The sequence below is a fragment of the Nerophis ophidion genome, linkage group LG12 (genome assembly GCF_033978795.1).
Source record: "Nerophis ophidion isolate RoL-2023_Sa linkage group LG12, RoL_Noph_v1.0, whole genome shotgun sequence".
NCBI classification, from domain to species: domain Eukaryota; kingdom Metazoa; phylum Chordata; class Actinopteri; order Syngnathiformes; family Syngnathidae; genus Nerophis; species Nerophis ophidion.
Window position 1 is genome coordinate 3,349,647 of NC_084622.1, and position 25,183 is coordinate 3,374,829.

Below are 25,183 nucleotides of genomic sequence, written 5' to 3' on the forward strand. Positions count from 1 at the left end.
TACTTTTTTAAAAGGCATGTTATATGTTGAAATTGAGCTGTTTTGGGGGATTAAGCCCCACTAAATTGATTTCAATTGATTTCATTTGGCGACACCATTTCACAATAAACGTTTTTTAAAGTACAAGCAGTGTCAAAAAACCATTAAACATATTTCAGAAGGTATCACTGAATTATGATTTGCAAAACTCACCAAACTTTTAAAACCGAGGTACACTGTGGTTATGTTGTAACGTTACACTCCTAATATTCAGTATCCTGGTATGGGATTTCTTCTTTTGGCACTGTACGTCTGATTTAAAACACTGCCACAGTGTTATGATCCACACAAATGTATGCCACAACATGTTTATATTTTAAGTCATTGTAATGCACAGGAAATGTAACTAAAAATATATTTTCACTTTCTACTGTAATTAATGACAAAGGTTTGACATCATACGCAAATACGGTGTTAGCTTTCACTGTTATGCTGATGACACCCAACTCTACATGCCCCTAAAGCTGACCAACACGCCGGATTGTAGTCAGCTGGAGGCGTGTCTTAATGTAATTAAACAATGGATGTCCGCTAACTTTTTGCAACTCAACGCCAAAAAAACGGAAATGCTGATTATCGGTCCTGCTAGACACCGACCTCTATTTAATAATACAACTCTAACATTTGACAACCAAACAATTAAACAAGGCGACTCGGTAAAGAATCTGGGTATTATCTTCGACCCAACTCTCTCCTTTGAGGCACACATTAAAAGCTTTACTAAAACGGCCTTCTTTCATCTCCGTAATATCGCTAAAATTCGCTCCATTCTGTCCACTAATGACGCTGAGATCATTATCCATGCGTTTGTTACGTCTCATCTCGATTACTGTAACGTATTATTTTTGGGTCTCCCTATGTCTAGCATTAAAAGATTACAGTTGGTACAAAATGCGGCTGCTAGACTTTTGACAAGAACAAGAAAGTTTGATCACATTACGCCTGTACTGGCTCACCTGCACTGGCTTCCTGTGCACTTAAGATGTGACTTTAAGGTTTTACTACTTACGTATAAAGTACTACACGGTCTAGCACCAGCCTATCTTGCCGATTGTATTGTACCATATGTCCCGGCAAGAAATCTGCGTTCAAAGGACTCCAGCTTATTAGTGATTCCCAAAGCCCAAAAAAAGTCTGCGGGCTATAGAGCGTTTTCATTTCGGGCTCCAGTACTCTGGAATGCCCTCCCGGTAAAAGTTTGAGATGCAACCTCAGTAGAAGCATTTAAGTCTCACCTTAAAACTCATTTGTATACTCTAGCCTTTAAATAGACTCCTTTTTTAGACCAGTTGATCTGCCGTTTCTTTTCTTTTTCTCCTATGTCCCACTCTCGCTTGTGGAGGGGGTCCGGTCCGATCCGGTGGCCATGTACTGCTCGCCTGTGTATCGGCTGGGGACATCTCTGCGCTGCTGATCCGCCTCCGCTTGGGATGGTTTCCTGCTGGCTGCGCTGTGAACGGGACTCTCGCTGCTGTGTTGGATCCGCTTTGGACTGGACTCTCGCGACTGTGTTGGATCCATTATGGATTGAACTTTCACAGTATCATGTTAGACCCGCTAGACATCCATTGCTTTCCTCCTCTCCAAGGTTCTCATAGTCATCATTGTCACCGACGTCCTACTGGGTGTGAGTTTTCCTTGCCCTTATGTGGGCCTACCGAGGATGTCGTAGTGGTTTGTGTTGTGGTTCGTGCAGCCCTTTGAGACACTAGTGATTTAGGGCTATATAAGTAAACGTTGATTGATTGATTGATTGACATTGGACTTCTGTTTTGTTTTAAATCAAGATGCAAAAATGAAAGCTTACACTGGGGATATTGTCATTAGTGCAGGCTCCCTCCGCCAACAGCCTGTCTCTGATCTCCCAAGCGAAGATCGATGGACACTCTCTCTTGTACAGAGCGATTTTGCAGACAACTTCTGGAGTGGCGACCCTAGGTTTACTTCCTCCAATTGCCCGAGGACGAATCGAACCTGTCTCGTAATACCTGCCTAAAATCTTACTCACACAGCCATTGGACACCTGAAAACAAAAGAAATACAAACTTAAAAAAGGAAAATGTAAGTTGGATTTTTTTGTAAACTATGAATCCAATTTGACTGTGACAGTGGTTAAAGCGTCTGCATGTCGCTTGGTAGGTAATAGAATGTGGACAGTAGAGCAATTCAATAAAAACAGAGCAAATACTGTAAGTTTTCTATGCAAGCTGTGACCCAAAATAAAATGTTGATTTAGCAGATTGTGCTTCTAATGACTGTTAATGCTGTACCCAGGCTGTACCTGTAGAATTCTGGATATATCACATGGTCGAGCTCCACTGTGAGCCAGTTCTACTATCTTCTGCCTGGTGGAATCAGGCAATGGTCTCCCATTCACAAACACACCTCCAAGTTGGTTTACCCCACTGTGACCTACACTCACAAAACAAAAACAAAATAAGCTGTCAACGAGCAAATACAAATATTAGAATTACTGAATTATACAGGAGCAAAAGCCGGATGAAAGTATGAACTGTTAAATAAAGCACTCATACTAAAACAAATTAACAAAATATGAAACGTTTTTAATCTGAGGTCCTCTCCAAGGTTTCTCATAGTCAGCATTGTCACTGGCGTCCCACTGGGTGTGAGTTTTCCTTGCCCTTTTGTGGGTTCTTCCGAGGATGTTGTAGAAGTAATGATTTGTGCAGTCCTTTGAGACATTTGTGATTTGGGGCTATATAAATAAACATTGATTGACATTGATTGATTAAATCTAAAAAATAAAAATAAAAAGTAAAAGTTAGATTTTATTTATTTTTTTGTTTAAAAATACAAAGTTATGAAATAATACAGACATTTACAAAATGTAAGACACCTGTACAAAGCTCCAATCCGACAAAAAGGGCAGTTATTGCCTTTGACTCGACCTAACCAATGAACATGCCAATTACAATCATTCCTTCATACATCATGTATGTTTAAAATGTTTTCATCCAACCTGATGGAGCTTGAGAGGTGCTGCAAGAAGAATGGACAAAAGTGCCCCAAGATAAGTGTGCCAAGCTTGTGGCATCGTATTAAAAAAATACTTGAGGCTGTAATTGCCAATGGTGCATCAACAAAGTATTGAGCAAAGGCTGTGAATACTCGATTAATTAATTCCATTTTGGAATAAGGCTATAAAATTAAAACATGTGGAAAGAAGTGAAATATAGTGAACACTGTAAATTTATTTTTCAACCATTGGAAGGAAGAAAGTGATTGTGAAGGGCGCTGCTGTGTTTGATATCCTTTGAATAAAATAAATACATCATAAAACAATGACCAAGGGTAGCACTGCTACTGTACCATATTGAAGCAGATAATGTTTATCCATTAAAAATATGCATAAGCTGCTGATGGTGTGTTTGACAGAGAAGTCGCTTGAACAATATACCGTAGAACAGGGGTGCCCATTACGTCGATCGCGAGCTACCAGTCGACCGCGGGGGGTGTGTCACTCGATCTCCAGTCAGGCTTTTAAAAAAAATAGACCTAAAAATTAGTGATCATCAATCTTCACCAAGACGTCACTTAAATGACATTCACGGTACCGGAGGGTCTTGTGAGATGACGCTGGCTGCTGCAAGATCATTATTATGAAAATATGACCGAGAGGAAGGCGAGAAACACTTTTTATTTCAACAGACTCTCGCGCCGTACCTTCCGTCAAAACTCTAAAGGCCGACTGCACATTTCCTATCTTCACAATAAAAGCCCTGCTTCATGCTTCCTGCGCTAACTAAATACAGAGTCTCGGAAAACTGGCGTGCACAAGCGATCCCTCAGAAAGCTGGCGTGCACATCACTTGTGCACGCCAACTTTCCGAGACTCATATTTAGTTAGCGCAGGCAGCATGAAGCAGGGCTTTTATTGTGAAGATAGGAAATGTGCAGTCGGCCTTTAGAGTTTTGACGGAAGGGACGGCGCGAAAGTCTGTTGAAATAAAAAGTGTTTCTCGCCTTCCTCTTCGTCATTTTTTCATAATAATGAACTGGCAGCAGCCAGCGTCATCTCACAAGACCCTCGGGTGCCGTGAATGTCAATCAAGCAAGCTACGGAATTTGCCGCCAATGTTTTTCTTGTAAAGTGTATGGAAGCTGGATGAATTAGATGCCAAAAACCAACCACTTTCATGTGGTATTGGACAGAAAGGACAACTTTTTTTTCCTCCATTTGAAAATGTGGGCGTTATCATCATTACTGTCTGATTCCAATCAATGCAAGTCATCAGAATCAGGTAATACACCAACTTATATTCTTGTCTTTGTGAAAGAAAGACATCTGTATGTGTTACACATGCTTGTATTATCATTAAACACATTTAACTTGTTTACAAAAATGTCTCTTTCGGAAATAAATAAATATAAATGATATATATAAATGAGGTAGATCCCCTCGAGTTGGTCAATTGAAAAGTAGCTCGCCTGCAGAAAAAGTGTGGGCACCCCTGCCGTAGAAGTTCACTTTCCATATACTCCATCCATCCATCCATTTTCTATTGCTTATTCCCTCTGGGGTCACGGGGGGCGCTGGTGCCTATCTCACACCCTGGACAAGTCACCACCTCATCGCAGGGCCAACACAGATAGACAGACAACATTCACACTCACATTCACACACTAGGCCCAATTTAGTGTTGCCAATCAACTTATCCCCAGGTGCATGTCTTTGGAGGTGGGAGAAAGCCGGTCATGGGGAGGACATGCAAACTCCACACACAAAGATCCCGTGCCCGGGATTGAACCCAGAACTACTCAGGACCTTCGTACTGTGAGGCAAACGCACTAACTCCTCTACCACCGTGCTGCCCACTTTCCATAGACTGTATAATGTAAATACTGTACATTATTATTACATTCCCTCGTAAAACTACTTTGCTTGTTTGCAGTACACTCTATTGCAGGGGTGCCCACACAAAATAAGAGTCTCAGAAAGATGGCGTGCACAAGTGATGTGCACGCCATCTTTCTGAGGGATCGCTTGTGCACGCCAGTTTTCCGAGACTCTGTATTTAGTTAGCGCAGGCAGCATGAAGCAGGGCTTTTATTGTGAAGATAGGAAATGTGCAGTCGGCCTTTAGAGTTTTGACGGAAGGTACGGCGCGAGAGTCTGTTGAAATAAAAAGTGTTTCTCGCCTTCCTCTCGGTCATATTTTCATAATAATGATCTTGCAGCAGCCGGCGTCATCTCACAAGACCCTCCGGTACCGTGAATGTAATTTAAGTGACGTCTTGGTGAAGATTGATGATCACTAATTTTTAGGTCTATTTTTTTTAAAAGCCTGGCCTGAGATCGACTGACACACCCCCCGCGGTCGACTGGTAGCTCGCGATCGACGTAATGGGCACCCCTGCTCTATTGTATTGTTTTTCATACAATATTTCTTATCATGAAGCTCTTTTTATTTTATTTTAAAGTGTGTTACATTGCATTTTTTGGGGGAGCCCAGCACATATTAAATTGATTTCAATTCATTTAAATGGGGAAGACTAATTTGTGATACAAGTATTTTGAGATATGAGCTGTCGCAGAACAAATTAAACCCGTAAGCCAAAGTACCACCGCATATTTTATATATACATAGGTTTGATTGTATTTGATCAAACTACAATAGCAAATCCAACCTTTTTCTACATTGTGAAAAGACATAAAACCCTTGCATTTCCACACCCAGGCCTGTATTGTTGACTTTATTAAGTGAACTTACAACCTATTTGTTTGTCTGCTGCTCTGCAACACAGTGTGAACATGTGACACAGGGCAGGTTAAGAAGGGATTTACCATGCAATTGTCTATTGTCTGTTAATGGCTCAGTGGAGGGAAACATATTGCAGATTTAGAGAGCTCCACAAAGGCCATTAATTAATATGCCACACAATCAAACAGAACACACAACAACGTCCACACTCAGTCATCTCAGTCATGTATTTAAAGGTACAGTTAATTGTGTCCAACAGATCACAATTTGAATACAACAGAAGAACATTGTTCATTCCTCTCAAACAGTGATGTCCAAACTTTCAATTAGTCTTACTGAATTTGATACTTTTGTAGTTAATAGTTACCTATCAAATCCTGTCAATACTACCGGGTAGAGATTCATAAAAAAACCAAACGGTACCATATTTGGATACCTTTGTTGCTCATGGCATAATGTCCCGTTGCAGACTCAGCACCGGCGCGGGCACTTAGCAGGCAAACAAGCACTCGGACTCGTTCGGACTGCCTTTGTTTAATGTTGCAATTTTTATGGCAACCAAGCAAGTATTCCTGATTGAAAGTGCTTGAAAGTATAGTCAGGCTCCACTGTTCAAAATGCACAATTAACATTTTCAAGAACCACTTTAAAAATACATTTTAAAAAAAATCTGTGAATACTCGTTGCATGTACACACAAACATCAGCAGCTTTTGTAACTAGCAACCTCTTTTGGAAATATTTAATTATAATGGATATACAAAATAAATAGGGCTGTCAAAATTAATTTGTTAATTCATGTGATAAATCACAAAAATATTTGGCATTCATTATGTACATATACATATTAATCATCCCATTTATTTATTTTATTGATTTCATAAATGCGCCTTTACGTTGACCGCGGATGTTGTTATACAGTCGATGATCAGGTCAATGCAGACGATGAGTAAAGAGACTGACTAGTGTACTCTGTGACAAATTTCACTTCAAAACAAACCCTGTTGTGACTTTAGATAAAACTGTTAAATAAGTGACATACATTTACGTAAAATATTTTTCAAAATGTCTTTATATATATATATATATATATATATATATATATGTATATATATATATAAAGACATTTTGAAAAATATTTTACGTAAATGTATGTCACTTATTCAATTCAAAATTTATTTTTGATTCAACACAATTCTCACAAGATATTATTTCTGTCAGTTTATTTGTTTAATTAGATTGATCAAACTTTTAAGTTGTGATAATCGTGATTAATCACAGTAAACTATGTTCTTGTGTCACTTACAGTAACTTTAAAAAAGACACACAATATTTAGACCCAAATGCAATTTTATTGTCAAAATAATATATATATATATATATATATATATATATATATATATATATATATATATATATATATATATATATATATATATACATTATATATATATACATATATATATATATATATTATTTTGACAATAAAATTGCATTTGGGTCTAAATATTGCGTATACATATATATATATATATATATGTATATATATACATATATATATATATATATATATATATATACATACATATATATATACATACATATATATATATATATATACATACATATATAAATATATATACATATATATATATATACATACATACATGCATATATATATATATATATATATATATATATATATATATATACATACATTATATATATATACATATATATATATATATTATTTTGACAATAAAATTGCATTTGGGTCTAAATATTGCGTATACATATATATATATATATATATATATATATCTATATATATACATATATATATATATATATATATATATATACATACATATATATATATACATACATATATAAATATATATACATATATATATATATACATACATACATGCATATATATATATATATATATATATATATATATATATATATATATATATATATATATATATATATTTAAACCACCTCCAAAGACATGCACCTGGGGATAGGTTGATTGGCAACACTAAATTGGCCCTAGTGTGTGAATGTGAGTGTGAATGTTGTCTGTCTATCTGTGTTGGCCCTGCGATGAGGTGGCGACTTGTCCAGGGTGTACCCCGCCTTCCGCCCGATTGTAGCTGAGATAGGCGCCAGCGCCCCCCACGACCCCAAAAGGGAAAATAAGCGGTAGAAAATGGATGGATGTATATACATATATATATATATATATATATATATATATATATATATATATATATATATATATATATATACATATATATATATATATATATATATATATATATATATATATATATATATATATGTATATATATACACATAATATATATATGTATATACATACATATATTGGCCCTAGTGTGTAAATGTGAGTGTGAATGTTGTCTGTCTATCTGTGTTGGCCCTGCGATGAGGTGGCGACTTGTCCAGGGTGTATGCCGCCTTCTGCCTGATTTTAGCTGAGATAGACACCAGCGCCCCCCGCGACCCCAAAGGGAATAAGCGGTAGAAAACGGATGTATATATATATATATATATATATATATATATATGTCTTGATTGGATTATCCGGAGAATAGTGCTCGATACCGTGGTAGAGCGCAATATGTAGGTGTGGGAAAAAATCACAAGACTACTTTATCTCTACAGATCTGTTTCATGAGGGGTTCCCTCAATCATCAGGAAATCTCCTGATGATTGAGGGAACCCCTCATGAAACAGATCTGTAGAGATGAAGTAGTCTTGTGATTTTTTCCCACACCTACATATATATATATATATATATATATACAAATTGTTTATATCAGTGTTACTTAAAACTCGATGTCACTAAAACTGTTGCTATGTTTTCCTCAAAATGTAACATATTCCCATTGACAAGCAATACCTTTTGCTCTGTGTCATAAGAAAGGTTACAACATTATTTCATGTTTTTAGTCCTTATTTAACAATAAATCATGAAGTTAACTTTCGTGTCTTGCATCCATTTTGTAGATAGAGTCGGGCGCCAACTCGCTCGTGCGTAAAAAGCAACCAAGCAACTAAAAAAAATAGCGTCCTCCTTGTAGTGTGTACTGATGTTAAAGACAATATACACTTCCTTACACATGTACCATATCACTATATTGATGATGAAATGCTTTATAATTCCACAAGAGTTTCGCAGCGTTGCACGCACGTCTGTGCACCTTATATAAGTACTTAAAGATGCAAAAGGGTTTCGTTATTGCGCTCTAATTTTAGATATAATGTATACTTCACTGCACATGTAAAACATCACCATGTTGCTGAACACGTTATAATTATATGAGTGTTGGGTTTCAGCAGCACAGGCGTGATTTCACTTTTTAATAATATTTCCAGGATTCTGTATGTACATGCAGGCAGATTTTAAAGATAATGTACATGTCATTGTACATCTAAAGTCGATCAAACTAAACACAATAGGAGGTGTAATGCTGCACCAAGTCAGATATTGGTCCTTTTTTTAGGCTTCTGATTGGGCAAAATATGCATGACAGCAAGTGTATGCATTTGTGTGTAGATATAGATCAGGGGTGCCCATTACGTCGATCGCGAGCTACCAGTCGACCGCGGGGGGTGTGTCAGTCGATCTCCAGCCAGGCTTTTAAAAAAAAATAGACCTAAAAATGAGTGATCATCAATCTTCACCAAGACGTCACTTAAATGACATTCACGGTACCGGAGGGTCTTGTGAGATGATGCTGGCTGCTGCAAGATCATTATTATGAAAATATGACCGAGAGGAAGGCGAAAAACACTTTTTATTTCAACAGACTCTCGCGCCGTACCTTCCGTCAAAACTCTAAAGGCCGACTGCACATTTCCTATCTTCACAATAAAAGCCCTGCTTCATGCTGCCTGCACTAACAAAATACAGAGTCTCGGAAAACTGGCGTGCACAAGCGATCCCTCAGAAAGCTGGCGTGCACATCACTTGTGCACGCCAGCTTTCCGAGACTCTTATTTTGTTAGCGCAGGCAGCATGAAGCAGGGCTTTTATTGTGAAGATAGGAAATGTGCAGTCGGCCTTTAGAGTTTTGACGGAAGGGACGGCGCAAAAGTCTGTTGAAATAAAAAGTGTTTCTCGCCTTCCTCTGTCATTTTTTCATAATAATGAACTGGCAGCAGCCAGCGTCATCTCACAAGACCCTCGGGTGCCGTGAATGTCAATAAAGCAAGCTACGGAATTTGCCGCCAATGTCTTTCTTGTAAAGTGTATGGAAGCTGGATGAATTAGATGCCAAAAACCAACCACTTTCATGTGGTATTGTACAGAAAGGACAACTTTTTTTCTCCTCCATTTGAAAATGTGGGCGTTATCATCATTACTGTCTGATTCCAATCAATGCAAGTCATCAGAATCAGGTAATACACCAACTTATATTCTTGTCTTTGTGAAAGAAAGACATCTATATGTGTTACACATGCTTGTATTATCATTAAACACATTTAACTTGTTTACAAAAATGTCTCTTTCATAAATAAATAAATATAAATGATATATATAAATGAGGTAGATCCCCTCGAGTTGGTCAATTGAAAAGTAGCTCGCCTGCAGAAAAAGTGTGGGCACCCCTGATATAGTCAGTTTTGATACTACACTTGTGTGGATGGAGATTTTTTTTAATCCCGAATATGTGTTTTTGAAACTCTCTGTGTTTGTGTGGATTGTTTAGGTGTTGCACAGCATGTTTACGTCACAGATCATACGCCCCCCTGCACTGCACAACACCTTTCTTTTAAATACGCTTGAGTTTAGGAAACTTTTTCGCTGACATAACTCGCAATGGCAGACGCCGCAGAAAGCAGTGGACAAGAGTCATAACAAAACGAGGGAATTAAGAAGCGACAAAAGTTGTTTAAGCTGTGGGAACGCTTCACACTAAAATGGAAGGAAAACATTGCAAAGTAGAGCTTGCATACCACGATCGCACAAGTTTGATGCTGGAGCATAGGGGTCGGGAACCTTTTTGGCTTAGACAGCCATGAAAGCCAGATATTTCAAAGTGTATTTCCGTGAGAGCCATATAATATTTTTTAACACTGAATACAAATAAATGCATGCATTTTTAAGTCCATCCATCCATCCATCATCTTCCGCTTATCCGAGGTCGGGTCGCGGGGGCAGCAGCCTAAGCAGGGAAGCCCAGACTTCCCTCTCCCCAGCCACTTCGTCTAGCTCTTCCCGGGGGATCCCGAGGCGTTCCCAGGCCAGCCGGGAGACATAGTCTTCCCAACGTGTCCTGGGTCTTCCCTGTGGCCTCCTACCGGCTTGACGTGCCCTAAACACCTCCCTAGGGAGGCGTTCGGGTGGCATCGTGACCAGATGCCCGAACCAACTTATCTGGCTCCTCTCCATGTGAAGGAGCAGCGGCTTTACTTTGAGTTCCTCCCGGATGGCAGAGCTTCTCACCCTATCTCTAAGGGAGAGGAGGAAACTCATTTGGGCCGCTTGTACCCGTGATCTTATCCTTTCGGTCATGACCCAAAGCTCATGACCATAGGTGAGGATGGGAACGTAGATCGATCGGTAAATTGAGAGCTTTGCCTTCCGGCTCAGCTCCTTCTTCCCCACAACGGATCGATACAACGTCCGCATTACTGAAGACGCCGCACCGATTCGCCTGTCGATCTCACGATCCACTCTTCCTCCACTCGTGAACAAGACCTTTAGGTACTTGAACTCCTCCACTTGGGGCAGGGTCTCCTCCCCAACCCGGAGATGGCACTCCACCCTTTTCCGGGCGAGCATTTTTAAGTAAGACCAACATTTTTAGAGTGTAATAAGTCCCCTATTCTTTTTAATAACATTGTAATTCTAAAGTTAACCAATAATAAACATAATATGAATAATGAAAACAATTATAATTGTTTTATTTTATATACTAAGAATATAGCTTTATTTGAACTTTTTCAGGAAATATTTGTTTTAAACTACAAAGTTTTTAATTTTATATACATGTGTTTTCATCTCAAACATGTTATGATGGCAAAATGAACGTTGGCATACAATGAATGCAATGTTTCTATTGCTAACGATGGATTCTGATGCGTCATCTATGTTGCTGCTCCTCGATATTAGCGCTGCTTTCGATACCGTCGATCATAATATTTTATTAGAACGTATCAAAACACGAATTGGTATGTCAGACTTAGCCCTGTCTTGGTTTAACTCTTATCTTACTGATAGGATGCAGTGCGTCTCCCATAACAATGTGACCTCGGACTACACTAAGGTAACGTGTGGAGTTCCCCAGGGTTCGGTCCTTGGCCCTGTACTCTTCAGCATCTACATGCTGCCGCTAGGTGACATCATACGCAAATATGGTATTAGCTTTCACTGTTATGCTGATGACACCCAACTCTACATGCCCCTAAAGTTGACCAACACGCCGGATTGTAGTCAGCTGGAGGCGTGTCTTAATGAAATTAAACAATGGATGTCCGCTAACTTTTTGCAACTCGATGCCAAAAAAACGGAAATGCTGATTATCGGTCCTGCTAGACACCGACCTCTATTTAATAATACAACTTTAACATTTGACAAACAAACAATTAAACAAGCCGACACGGTAAAAAATCTGGGTATTATCTTCGACCCAACTCTCTCCTTTGAGGCACACATCAAAAGTGTTACTAAAACGGCCTTCTTTCATCTCCGTAATATCGCTAAAATTCGCTCCATTCTGTCCACCAAGTCGCTGAGATCATTATCCATGCGTTTGTTACGTCTCGTCTCGATTACTGTAATGTATAATTTTCGGGTGTCCCCATGTCTAGCATTAAAAGATTACAGTTGGTACAAAATGCGGCTGCTAGACTTTTGACAAGAACAAGAAAGTTTGATCATATATACCTATACTGGCTCACCTGCACTGGCTTCCTGTGCTCTTAAGATGTGACTTTAAGGTTTTACTGCTTACGTATAAAATACTACACGGTCTAGCTCCATCCTATCTTGCCGATTGTATTGTACCATATGTCCCGGCAAGAAATCTGCGTTCAAAGGACTCCGGCTTATTAGTGATTCCCAAAGCCCAAAAAAAGTCTGTGGGCTATAGAGCGTTTTCATTTCGGGCTCCAGTACTCTGGAATGCCCTCCCGGTAAAAGTTCGAGATGCCACCTCAGTAGAACCATTTAAGTCTCACCTTAAAACTCATTTGTATACTCTAGCCTTTAAATAGACTCCCTTTTTAAACCAGTTGATCTGCCGTTTCTTTTCTTTTTCTCCAATGTCCCACTCTCCCTTGTGGAGGGGGTCCGGTCCGATCCGGTGGCCATGTACTGCTCGCCTGTGTATCGGCTGGGGACATCTCTGCGCTGCTGATCCGCCTCCGCTTGGGATGGTTTCCTGCTGGCTCCGCTGTGAACGGGACTCTCGCTGCTGTGTTGGATCCGCTTTGGACTGGACTCTTGCGACTGTGTTGGATCCATTATGGATTGAACTTTCACAGTATCATGTTAGACCCGCTCGACATCCATTGCTTTCCTCCTCTCCAAGGTTCTCATAGTCATCATTGTCACCGACGTCCCACTGGGTTTGAGTTTTCCTTGCCCTTATGTGGGCCTACCGAGGATGTCGTAGTGGTTTGTGCAGCCCTTTGAGACACTAGTGATTTAGGGCTATATAAGTAAACATTGATTGATTGATTGATGTTTGGCATTCTTAAAATTTAAAACATTTGTTGGCATTATTAAGTGGTTTGTCTTTTTATATTGTTTATGTATTGTTGGCAGGTCGAAAACAGCTCAGCAGATTTGCGTGGAGAAACCTCCACTTAAACGGCACCGTGTATTAGTCATCAAAAACGCACGAGAGACAAGAACTTTGTTTATGCTGTCACACCACCCAGCACATAGGGCCGTGAGCGCACCTTTTTTTATTTGGGACACACAAATTGGCAAATCAACCACGGACACATTTCAGCTATGCGTGCCAGCCTTCAATAATGTAAAAACAGGCGTTTAGGAAATAAAAGACAATAACGCAATAATTGAGGCCAGATCTTAACATGTATAATTAAACCTTAATTAAGCAAACATATTGCTCCAGCCTGGCTGCACCAAATAATAATATACCGGTAAATCCATTTAATAAAGTCAAAATACAAATAAGGCAACAGGAGAACTAGCCCACACTTCTCTTTGTAAAGTCAATTTCTGCAGCCGATATGGGCATCTATATTAACAATATGATCTGCCTGAGAAGCGGACAGGACAAAAAAAAAATTAAGCAAAAATATCATTTTTCCGATTACTCGATTTATTGATTGGGATATTCGATAGAATACTCGATTGCAAAAATATTAGATAGCTGCAGCTCTAACAGAAACATTTGAGTACTGCACCATATTGCAAATACACCACCTTTTAAATTAGAAAAAAATAATCAAATACTCAAATAATCTCTGTTTAATTTGCAAGGTCATTCATGCTTTATCTTCACCTCCACTGAGCCAGTTTGTGAACGTACGGAACACCACACATCGTGGAACCAGAGGGGCCGCTCGCAGAGACTGTGTGGTTCTACTTAGGAATAGTTCCTTCAACAAGAGTGCCTTATACAGGTGCTGGTCATATTATTAGAATATCATGAAAAAGTTGATTTATTTCATTAATTTCATTTAGAAAGTCAAACTTGTAGAATGTATACATTCATTCCAAACAGACTGATACATTTCAAGTGTTTTTTGCCAAAAAGGAGATGATTATAGCTGACAACCAATGAAAACCCTAAATTCAACATCTCAGAAAATTAGAATATGGTGAAAAGGTCAGATATTGAAGACACCTGGTGCCACACTCTAATTAGCTAACTAACTCAAAACACCTGGAAAAGCCTTTAAATGCTCTCTCGTTTTGATTCTGTATGACACACAATCATGGGGAAGACTGCTGACTTGACAACTGTCCAAAAGATGACCATTGATACTTTAAAGAAGGAGGGCAAGACACAAAAGGTCATTGCCAAAGAGGTTGGATGTTCCCAGAGCTCTGTGTCCAAGCACATTAATAGAGAGGCGAAGGGAAGACAAAGATGTGGTAGAAAAAAGTGTACAAGCAAGAGGGATAACCACGCCCTGGAGTGGATTGTCAAACAAAACCGATTCAAAAATGTGGGGGAGATCCACAAAGAGTGGATTGTAGCTGGAGTCGGTGTTTCAAGAACCACCACGCACCGACGTATGCAAGATATGAGCTTCAGCTGTCGCATTCCTTGTGTAAAGTCACTCTTGAATAAGAGACAACGTCAAAAGCGTCTCGCCTGGGCTCAAGACAAAAAGGACTGGACTGCTGCTGAGTGGTCCAAAGTTATGATTTCAGATGAAAGTCAATTTTGTATCTCCTTTAGAAATCAAGGTCCCAGAGTCTGGAGGAAGACAGGAGAGGCACAGAATCCACGTTGCCTGAAGTCCAGTGTCAAATTTCCACAATGGGTAATGGTCTGGGGTGCCATGTCATCTGCTGGTGTTGGTCCACTGGGTTTCCTGAGGTCTAGGGTCAATGCAGCAGTCTACCAGGAAGTTTTAGAAAGCTTTATGCTGCCTGCCAATTTTATGGAGGTGAAGATTCATTTTCCAACATGACTTGGCACCTGCACACAGTGCCAAATCTACCAGTACCTGGTTTAAGGACCATGGTATCCCTGTTTTTGATTGGCCTGCAAACTCATAGAAAACCTATGAGGTATTGTGAAGTGGAAGATGCGAGATGCCAGACCCAACAATGCTGAAGAGCTGAAGGCCACTATTAAAGCAACCTGGGCTCTCATAACACCTGAGGAGTGCAACAGACTGGTCGACTTTATGCCACGCCGTATTGCTGCAGCAACTCAGGCAAAGGAGCTGCAACTAAGTATTGATTGCCGTACATGCTGAAACTTTCCATGTTCATACTTTTCAGTTGGCCCACATTTCTAAAAAATATTTTTGGGTACTAGTCGTAACTAATATTCAAATTTTCTGAGATACTGAATTTGGGATTTTCAGTAATTGTCAGTACTAATCATCCAAATTTAAAGAAATAAACATTTCAGATATATCACTATGTGTGTAATGAATTGATATAATATGTAAGTTTCTTGTTCTGAAAATAATTACTGAAATAAATCAACTTTTTCATGATATTCTAATAGTATGAACAGCACCTGTATGTGAGAACATCCCATGGAAATGGAACACTGTCTTCAGGCAGATTAGAGAGTTGGACTCTTACAATATTTGTAAAGTACATACAATATTTGTAAAATACATCTAAAATCATGGTTTCTAGCAAGTCAGAAATGTCAATACTAACTGTCTGTCTGAGTTGTATTTGTATCAGGCATATAATTAGATTAACTGAATAATTTTACTTCTGTTTTGTATCTATACAGTGATGTCTTATGTACACTGAAATGTAATGATATGATATTGCTTTTATGTTGACAATTTTTAACATCTAGGGCAGTGGTTCTTAACCTTGTTGAAGGTACCGAACCCCACCAGTTTCATAAGCACATTCACTGAACCCTTCTTTAGTGAAATTTATTATTTTTTTTTTCAAAATTCAAGACAAAAGTTATATCTTTTTGGTAACACTTTAGTATGGGGAACATATTTTAAGTAACAAAGACTTAATTTACAAGGGTTAGGGTAAATTAATAAATACTTAATAATGACTAGTTAAGAGCCAATATGTTACTAATTTGCATGTTAATAAGCAACTAATTAATGGGGAATATGCTCCCTATACTTAAGTGGTACCATGTTTTTTTACTGGTGCACAAAATGAACCGTGCATGAACATCACCTTGTTCAAAGAACAAAACCAATACAGTGCATAAACTCACAACAAATTACACACCTGCAAATCAGTCTGACTTCTGCTGTTGCCGTACCCGTAATACGCCGATAGGGAGAAGTTTTTATTTACACGATGAATCGGGTGTGTTTTGACCTCCGCCGAACCCCTGAGGTCGACTCACCGAACCCAGGTTAAGAACCACTGATTGTGAGCCGTTCTAGAAAATAATGCGCTGCTTATGCTTAATATTTTCAAAATATGTAAATATTACATCTTATTATACATGTGCCTGTTACTATATTGCATATATACTTACGGCATGTTTATAAAACCTTACTGGATGTGTTCAAATGTTTTAAGGGCTTTATAGGTAGAATAGAGCGGCTCCCTTACGTAAGCGGACTTTTGGTCGGTCGCATTTATTTAATATTTAGATAACATAAAAAAAATACTTCCGCCGTCATGTCTTTCATAATGATCGTGAAAATCCCCAAAAAAGTGCACTTCTCCTTTAACAAACTTGATCTTTACATGAATGGAAATCAATAAAGCTGAACATAATTAAAGTAAACATATTTTTCTGACTGTTGAACAGTCAAACACAATTAAATTCCTCCCCAACTTCTACATTTTAAGTTCTTATAGAGGCAATACGAGCGCTAATGGCTAGCTGGAAACAAGAACGCTAGTAGATAGCTGGCAACTAGAGCGCTAATTGCGGGCTGGAAACAAGAGTGCAAATTGCTAGCTGGTAACTAGAGCACTAATTGATAGTTCGCAATTGTGCTAATTGCTAGCTGGCAGCTAGCACTGTTAATTGCTAGATAACAACTAAGGTGTTAATTGTTAGCTGACAACTAGAGGGCTAATTGCTAGCTGGTAAAAAGAGGGCTCATTACTTGCTGGCAGCTACAGAGCAAAATGTTAGCTGTCTACAAGAGCTCTAACTGTTTCGCTTGCGCCACTATTTGTTAGCTAGCAACTAGAGGGCTAATTGCTAGCTAAAATGGTTACGCAATTTTAATAATATATTTTTATATTACATTTTAATTAGGGCTGGGCAAGGATTAAAATTTTTAATCGAAGTTAATCGCACTATTCCTCCGATTAATCGCGATTAACTGCATTGTATACGCAAAGCCCAATAATGAATTCAAAAGTAGTGTGTAGTGCACCTTTATTGGAATATTCTCCCACATGAACAAAAGCGCCAAAACATTTGTTGTGCAAACACAATTTAAATCAGTCCTTGTTAAACAGTAGCAGTTAAATAGCATATTTTATGAAAATCATCTCAAAAAATGTAAATACAAACATTTAAGCTTATTGCCACTGCCAGGGTATTTAGGTTATCCTGTTTGTTATGGAAAATAAATATAATCTACATACAAATCTCTGAGCCACAATCATAACATCTGAACAGGAAATTTCTGAGGTAACAGCAGAAACATTTTTTTTTATCAGGGATCTTATGTTTAAAAAACCTATATTATAGGTAGTGGGCTGTTTTAGGGAATTTTTGATCAAATGATCCGTAGTAGCAATATTAATAATGTTGTGTTTATTCTGCGTAGTGCACTTAAAATAATTATGACCATATCTAGGAATTGATATGATGGGAATTTTCCGATTGTTTGCTTGGTGCTTTGATAAACTGAACGCATACACATGGTACTATATTGTGATGTTATGAGCCAGGGAAAAAAAGAACTACCCTACCCAGCATGCAACAGGAGTGACGAGCATGCGCGGTAGCCCGGTATAGGTTGTGTGTCGCCATGACGGCATCTTGTATGTTGTGATATGCACGCTCTGAAAGCAAACGTTAAGAACTCAGCCAACACTCCTGGTCTGCATTATTCATAAATAGACAGACAACACAAATAGTCCGCTGCTTCACAGGCCGCTGGATGTAGCCGGCAAAGTATTCCCATGCTAGCTAGCCGGTATAGCAAGCACGCGTCATTCAGTCCAAAACGGCCCGATCTAGCCACATCCAGAATTGTCTGGCGGTCGTAAGTGATCCCGGAGTGACCACGCTGTAAGCCAGCCATGAAATTTGCAGAATTGTCCGGTATTTTTGCCAAATGTTCCATCTTTACCAAGAGCCCCTCCACGCCGAAGTACATCCGGGAGATGCCATCTTGTTAAGAAAAGGCGTTAACAAAATAAAAGCATGTAAACAACATACGCAAATGTGCGATAAAATAATTGTCGGCGTTAATAGATTGATGAGTTAACGCGTAATTAACGCATTAATTTGCCCACCCTTAATTTTAATATTAAACCTGCAAGGTTACATCTGTATTTAAATGCATTTATATTTTGTGGATAAATTGCAGGAGGAATATTTAAAAAAAAAAAAGTCTAATCAAAAGTACCACTGCAGACTCCCTAGAACAAGGGTGCCCATTACGTCGATCGCGAGCTACCGGTCGACCGCGGGGGGTGTGTCAGTCGATCTCCAGCCAGGCTTTTAAAAAAAATAGACCTAAAAATTAGTGATCATCAACCTTCACCAAGACGTCACTTAAATGACATTCACGGTACCGGAGGGTCTTGTGAGATGACGCTGGCTGCTGCAAGATCATTATTATGAAAATATGACCGAGAGGAAGGCGAGAAACACTTTTTATTTCAACAGACTCTCGCGCCGTACCTTCCGTCAAAACTCTAAAGGCCGACTGCACATTTCCTATCTTCACAATAAAAGCTCTGCTTCATGCTGCCTGCGCTAACTAAATACAGAGTCTCGGAAAACTGGCGTGCACAAGCGATCCCTCAGAAAGCTGGCGTGCACATCACTTGTGCACGCCAGCTTTCCGAGACTCTTATTTTGTTAGCGCAGGCAGCATGAAGCAGGGCTTTTATTGTGAAGATAGGAAATGTGCAGTCGGCCTTTAGAGTTTTGACGGAAGGGACGGCGTGAAAGTCTGTTGAAATAAAAAGTGTTTCTCGCCTTCCTCTCTGTCATTTTTTCATAATAATGAACTGGCAGCAGCCAGCGTCATCTCACAAGACCCTCGGGTGCCGTGAATGTCAATCAATCAAGCTACGGAATTTGCCGCCAATGTTTTTCTTGTAAAGTGTATGGAAGCTGGATGAATTAGATGCCAAAAACCAACCACTTTCATGTGGTATTGTACAGAAAGGACAACCTTTTTTCTCCTCCATTTGAAAATGTGGGCGTTATCATCATTACTGTCGGATTCCAATCAATGCAAGTCATCAGAATCAGGTAATACACCAACTTATATTCTTGTCTTTGTGAAAGAAAGACATCTATATGTGTTACACATGCTTGTATTATCATTAAACACATTTAACTTGTTTACAAAAATGTCTCTTCCATAAATATATAAATGATATATATAAATGAGGTAGATCCCCTCGAGTTGGTCAATTGAAAAGTAGCTCGCCTGCAGAAAAAGTGTGGGCACCCCTGCCCTAGAAGTTGCCTCCCCCCTGTTGAAGACCTCTGTTTTAAACTGTGAATTGAGAATTTAAGGTTTCCATATGAGAAACCACATCAGTTGAAATCACAGATAGAATATTAGCAATAATAAAATATCAATAAACTCACTGTTTTGCATCATGGAGGCCACACCGCTCTCCCAGCTCGTTTGACTTCTGTAATCTGCACAAAAAACAGTCATCATCTTTGGTTACGTTATGTGAACACATGAACACAAATACAACCCCCACGTGGATACTGAGGCTTGTAAAAGGATGTCAAACTGTCGTACAGGGCTTTCAAAAATATGGCCCCCAGGGGGGCATTTTGGCCTTTGGCATAATTAAGACACAAGTTGTATGCTACATTACACACATTACATTTTTGACCGTAACCTAAACTTAGTATCCGTCAACAAATTAGGATTTACTTTTTTTGGCACTTTATATGTACAAAACATTTAAAAGCGTATGTGGCCTTTTGTGGAAAAAGTTGAGGCCCCCCAGCTTTAGAACACGATGTGTTGGTCATGTGGAGTGCAAGACGATAACTAACAATCTCAAATTTGAACTTTAACCCCGGTCTACTCAGAATAACCGCCATTTGGGGGGTTCTGGTAACAAATACTTTAGGTAAAATCAGTATTAACGAACAAACTGTGGTAAACTGAATTTTTCATGTTTTTCTGTGTCGGTTTGCACGTCATGTTTACTCTCGCTCTCGCCCACAGTCTGGAGTGCAGCTGACGCTGGGCAATCGTGCACACCTGAAAGCTGATTAGTGGTCTATTTAGTCTGGGTGCTGACGGCCTGTATTCCACTGCAAGTTCTCTCGCATGTGTCTTGGCCTCCTACAAACTCACAGTCTTTCTAGTCCGTCTTGTGCATCCCTCAGGTTTGCTTATTTATATCCTAGCCTTGTCTAGCGTTTTTAGTTAACATTTTGTTTCTTTCTTTTACTTCGTGTTTTGAAGTAACTTATCCTAGCTCCGTCTAGCGTTTTCTGTTCAATTTTTGGTTGTTTGATATAGTTATTTATTCATGGTGTGTTTTTGTAGTTCCACCATCGCTTTTTGTTTTGGCTACGTTCCACTTCCACCTAAATAAAGGAAGAACTTAACTATACCAAACTACGTCCCTGCATCCTTGGGATCCACTCTCCAATTTTCGTAACATAAACCATATTTTAAGAAAATTAGTAGTTGCATCTTTTCACACCAAAATAATAATTATAATATTAATAATAATAATAATAATAATAATAATACAAAGAGTGTACATTTTTAGAATAATGTTAATCATCATAATAATCAAATGATATTCACTGTAAAAGAAGTAGCTCAATTGTCAGATTTTCACAGTAAAATAATATTACATTTTCAGTAATTCGGTGCAAAAACCACTGTACATTTTACTTTGTTACTTTTTCTTACTTTTTTTAGATTCTTATTATTTTTATTACTCGTGTAATTATGTTCGTGCAATATATATACATACCTTTAACCTCACAGTTATAGGGCAGAAGAGCATATGGCAAATTTTATTACAGTTTTTTTTTTTACTATTAAAATGTTCTTAATTTCTGACAGCATCAAAATAAAATAAAACAAAATGAAAACACGTTAATGCGTGTCAAAGCGGAAGACGACCAACATGAATAATGAAAGTGAAAGTGAAAGTGAAAGTAATACTGACTATTTCACGAGATAGTTCGTTTGATCGATTATTAGAGAAGGTATTTCTACTTGGTTTAAGAATAACTTTGAAAGACTTGAAAGCTTCTAATTGTCTTGTCTTGAAGGAAGTGCATAATAATGACGAGGGAGGAGGTCTGCACGTACAAAGAGCCAGGCCGTCTATGAGGCACCTTGTCCCCGCCACGACTACAACACCTTCAGCCTGTGGACGAACACAAAGATCGCATCCACCCGCTGCCCTTTTTCTTTGTGCTTTCGCAGGACTTCGGTGTCGGTGCCTCGTTAGTTGCGGCTCGTAAAAAACCCACCAAAAAAAAAAAAAAAAAAAAAAAAAAAACTACAAAAAAAAAAAACCGCCGCACAAGCCCGCGCCGGGGAGCTCAAAACTGACTTCAAGAAAATGACTAATGACAAAAAGAGACGAAGACCGTTTTTGAATCGTACCTAAATAATGCCCATAAATGACACTATAATTATTTACTAAATATATTAACAGTTAGTGTTTAAAAAAAATAAATAGAAACTTTAATTGTACCTAAATAATGCCCATAAATGACACTATAATTATTTACTAAATATATTAACGGTTAGTGTTTAAAAAAAAATAAATAGAAACTTTAATTGCGGTTCACACATGATTTTTATATTCATGTTGAAGAAGCGAGAAGGCTAATTAAGCAAGAGTATGCCGTTGTACACTTTTTACAATAAAACATAAATATGCACTATGTCCCTAAAATCTGCACATATGTACGTTCTAAAAAATAACTAATGAAGTAATGCAAAACGGAAATAAACTAAGAAAGAAAGAAAGAAATGACTAGGCTCTGTCATGAAAAAAATACATTCAACAAAAAATAACAGACATTAAAGTACATTCAAATAAATTACACTGAAAGAAGAACCTTTTGAAATATATTCTAAAAAACATGAACTTATAAATTTGTAAAACAACATTGCCAAAAGAGGTACTTTAGAAACCCCCCGTGTAATGCAAACAATGTATGTGTTCATAAAAAATAAAAATATACAGTATAGTAATTTTATGGCATCAAATGGTGAAAAAAAAGAGGATATTGTTGAAATGTTATCCAGTCCCCCGGTGTCTGGAAACGTATTTAAGTATATTTTAATGTACTGATTGCAAAAGAAATAGGGTGTTAATAAAAAAAAAAAGATACCACAGTTATGTCTGAAAAAAACAGTTTATTTTATTCGAAAAGTGAAACTCTTACTCTCGTGAAGTATTCCTTGTATTCTTAATGTATATAATTATAGTTCATAGTTAACAAAACCACCAAATTCACTATCCTTTAAAATGTAAAAAGAAAAATGTCCAAAGTTAATTATTGTATTAATTTATGCTACAAAGACTTCCTGAGCCTTAAAATGCTCTCTTAGGGCTGAATTGAACTCCTGAAATCAATCACATGTTCCCCATATTCTATTTTATTTAGATGCACCTGGATATATGTGGCGGTTTGTGCTTCATTAGAACATATTTCCACTGCTACGGATACTTCTAAATTCACACGTTTACATCTGGGATGGATTAATTTTGACTGATAGTGCGGTTAATTTGCTTAATTATGTCGTTATTCAACCCAACTTAATTGGACGATCAATTAAGTTGAACCCATGTTGTTAGATAAACAACAGAGGCTGGATTATATCACTTTGCCATAATTCTATAAATCATATTACCGTGTGTTTAATTTAATGATGTGAATGTCCTTAAATTTGACCAATAAGGCAGGAATGTCCAAATATTTTCCAGGAGGGTTTGTACTGATCAAAGAGTGTGGGGCATTTTTACATTTCAACTTACAACCAACCAAATTGTACTTGCAATTGTAGAAAATTAGGATGTCATTTAAAAAAACTAACTAAAAAAAACCTCTTGTTGGTTGCAAATTTTGCACTTAGGGGTATACGTCTCTTAACCTATATAGACTCCAAAAAAGAATTGGATATAGCCGATTCGTCAACACATAAAAAATTGACATGTGATAATGTGCACTGTAAATTCATAGCAAAGTGTTGGCTAAAGATTGCATCCCTTTCACAGTAGCATATACAGTAATTTAATGTGAAATATATTCACTGCAATTTGGTTGAAAATTACAGAAGAGAAGACTATGATTACAGGATTATACTTTGAAATGACAACTAATTGAATTGGGAAAGAGTATTGTAACTTTTACAGTCATTTGTTTTAAAGTTGCAGTATATTTTGATTAGAGCATTTTAGTGTTAAAAAATGCTGTTAAATATTGGTATTGTTTACGGTGTAATAATAATGTATATTCAACCATATATATATATATATATATATATATATATATATATATATATATATATATATATATATATGGGTGAATATACATTATTATGTATTGGTATTGGTTATGGTGTAATAATAATGTATATTCACCCATATATATATATATATATATATATATATATATATATATATATATATATATATATATATATATATATATATATATATGTTGCATTATGGATACAGTGTATAAAAACATATAATTCGAGAATTTTTTTTGAAAAAAACATGTTTTATCACTAATTATAACAGTTAATCAGTAAAATTTGACAAACATCCAAAATCAGTAATGATAATAATGATAATAATAGTAACAATATTAATTGAGGATTATCAGATGTGTTGTCGGAAAAAACATAGAAATATACAAAGTCAATATTGTGATATTGTGCAGTACAACATTGACCAAAATAAGATAAAATAAGATAGCTTTAGAAGTATTTGGTTGGACGCTGTACCAACAAAGTGTTAATATTTGACTATTTGCAATTAAAAAAAATAATAATAACTTTTTGTCTTCTGAATATCCATTAAGTTTTGATATATGTATCTCCTTGACGGACACATTTCATACACAGCAAAAATATCCAAGTAAAAAGTGATCAAATGAAGTAGAGAGGAGACCGTGTTAATAAACATCTATTGTTTGAAGATTGAAACATAAACATTGCGTGGTGTTAAAATTACTTTCAAGCATCTACGGACACAACTTTTGAGAGTGGTGAAAGGGACAGAATGAAAATAAAGTGGGCCTACCTTTTTGTGGCATTCTGTAAGAAGAGAACTTATGCTTCGTTTAGTTTTCCAACAGCTTCTTTCTTCTATTCTTTCCTCCAATTACTTTCTCCTTGACTGAAGAGACAAGTGCAGAGACACACAGAGCTGATGGAGGGAGGAGACAGGAGGTGCAGTGGGAGGGAACAGGAGGAGGGTTATGGAGGGTTCCTACAGAAAGCACTCTGCTGGTACAGAGAGGGGTGGCATGGCTTGGTGGTAGTCACTGCAATCGTGTCTTTGGACAAGAAACTTCACCCACCTCACTGTATGAATGTTTGTTGCAGGACTGCCTTGGAAAA

The 25,183-nt window shown here is 37.7% G+C and overlaps 1 protein-coding gene across 1 annotated transcript in view; it reads right to left on the minus strand.

Moving 5' to 3' along the window:
- The window catches only part of LOC133562895 (paired box protein Pax-6-like), a 71,326-nt gene extending 46,376 nt beyond the window's left edge, over nt 1–24,950 (minus strand). Inside the window, exons 1-4 of the mRNA XM_061916711.1 lie at nt 24,864–24,950; nt 20,197–20,250; nt 2,321–2,451; nt 1,847–2,062 (exon numbers count right to left, since the gene is read on the minus strand). Of these exons, the coding sequence (XP_061772695.1) occupies nt 1,847–2,062; nt 2,321–2,451; nt 20,197–20,250; nt 24,864–24,876 (414 nt within the window). The 5' untranslated portion in view covers nt 24,877–24,950. The remainder of the gene's footprint in view (nt 1–1,846; nt 2,063–2,320; nt 2,452–20,196; nt 20,251–24,863) is intronic.
- Between the last annotated feature and the right edge of the window lie 233 nt (nt 24,951–25,183).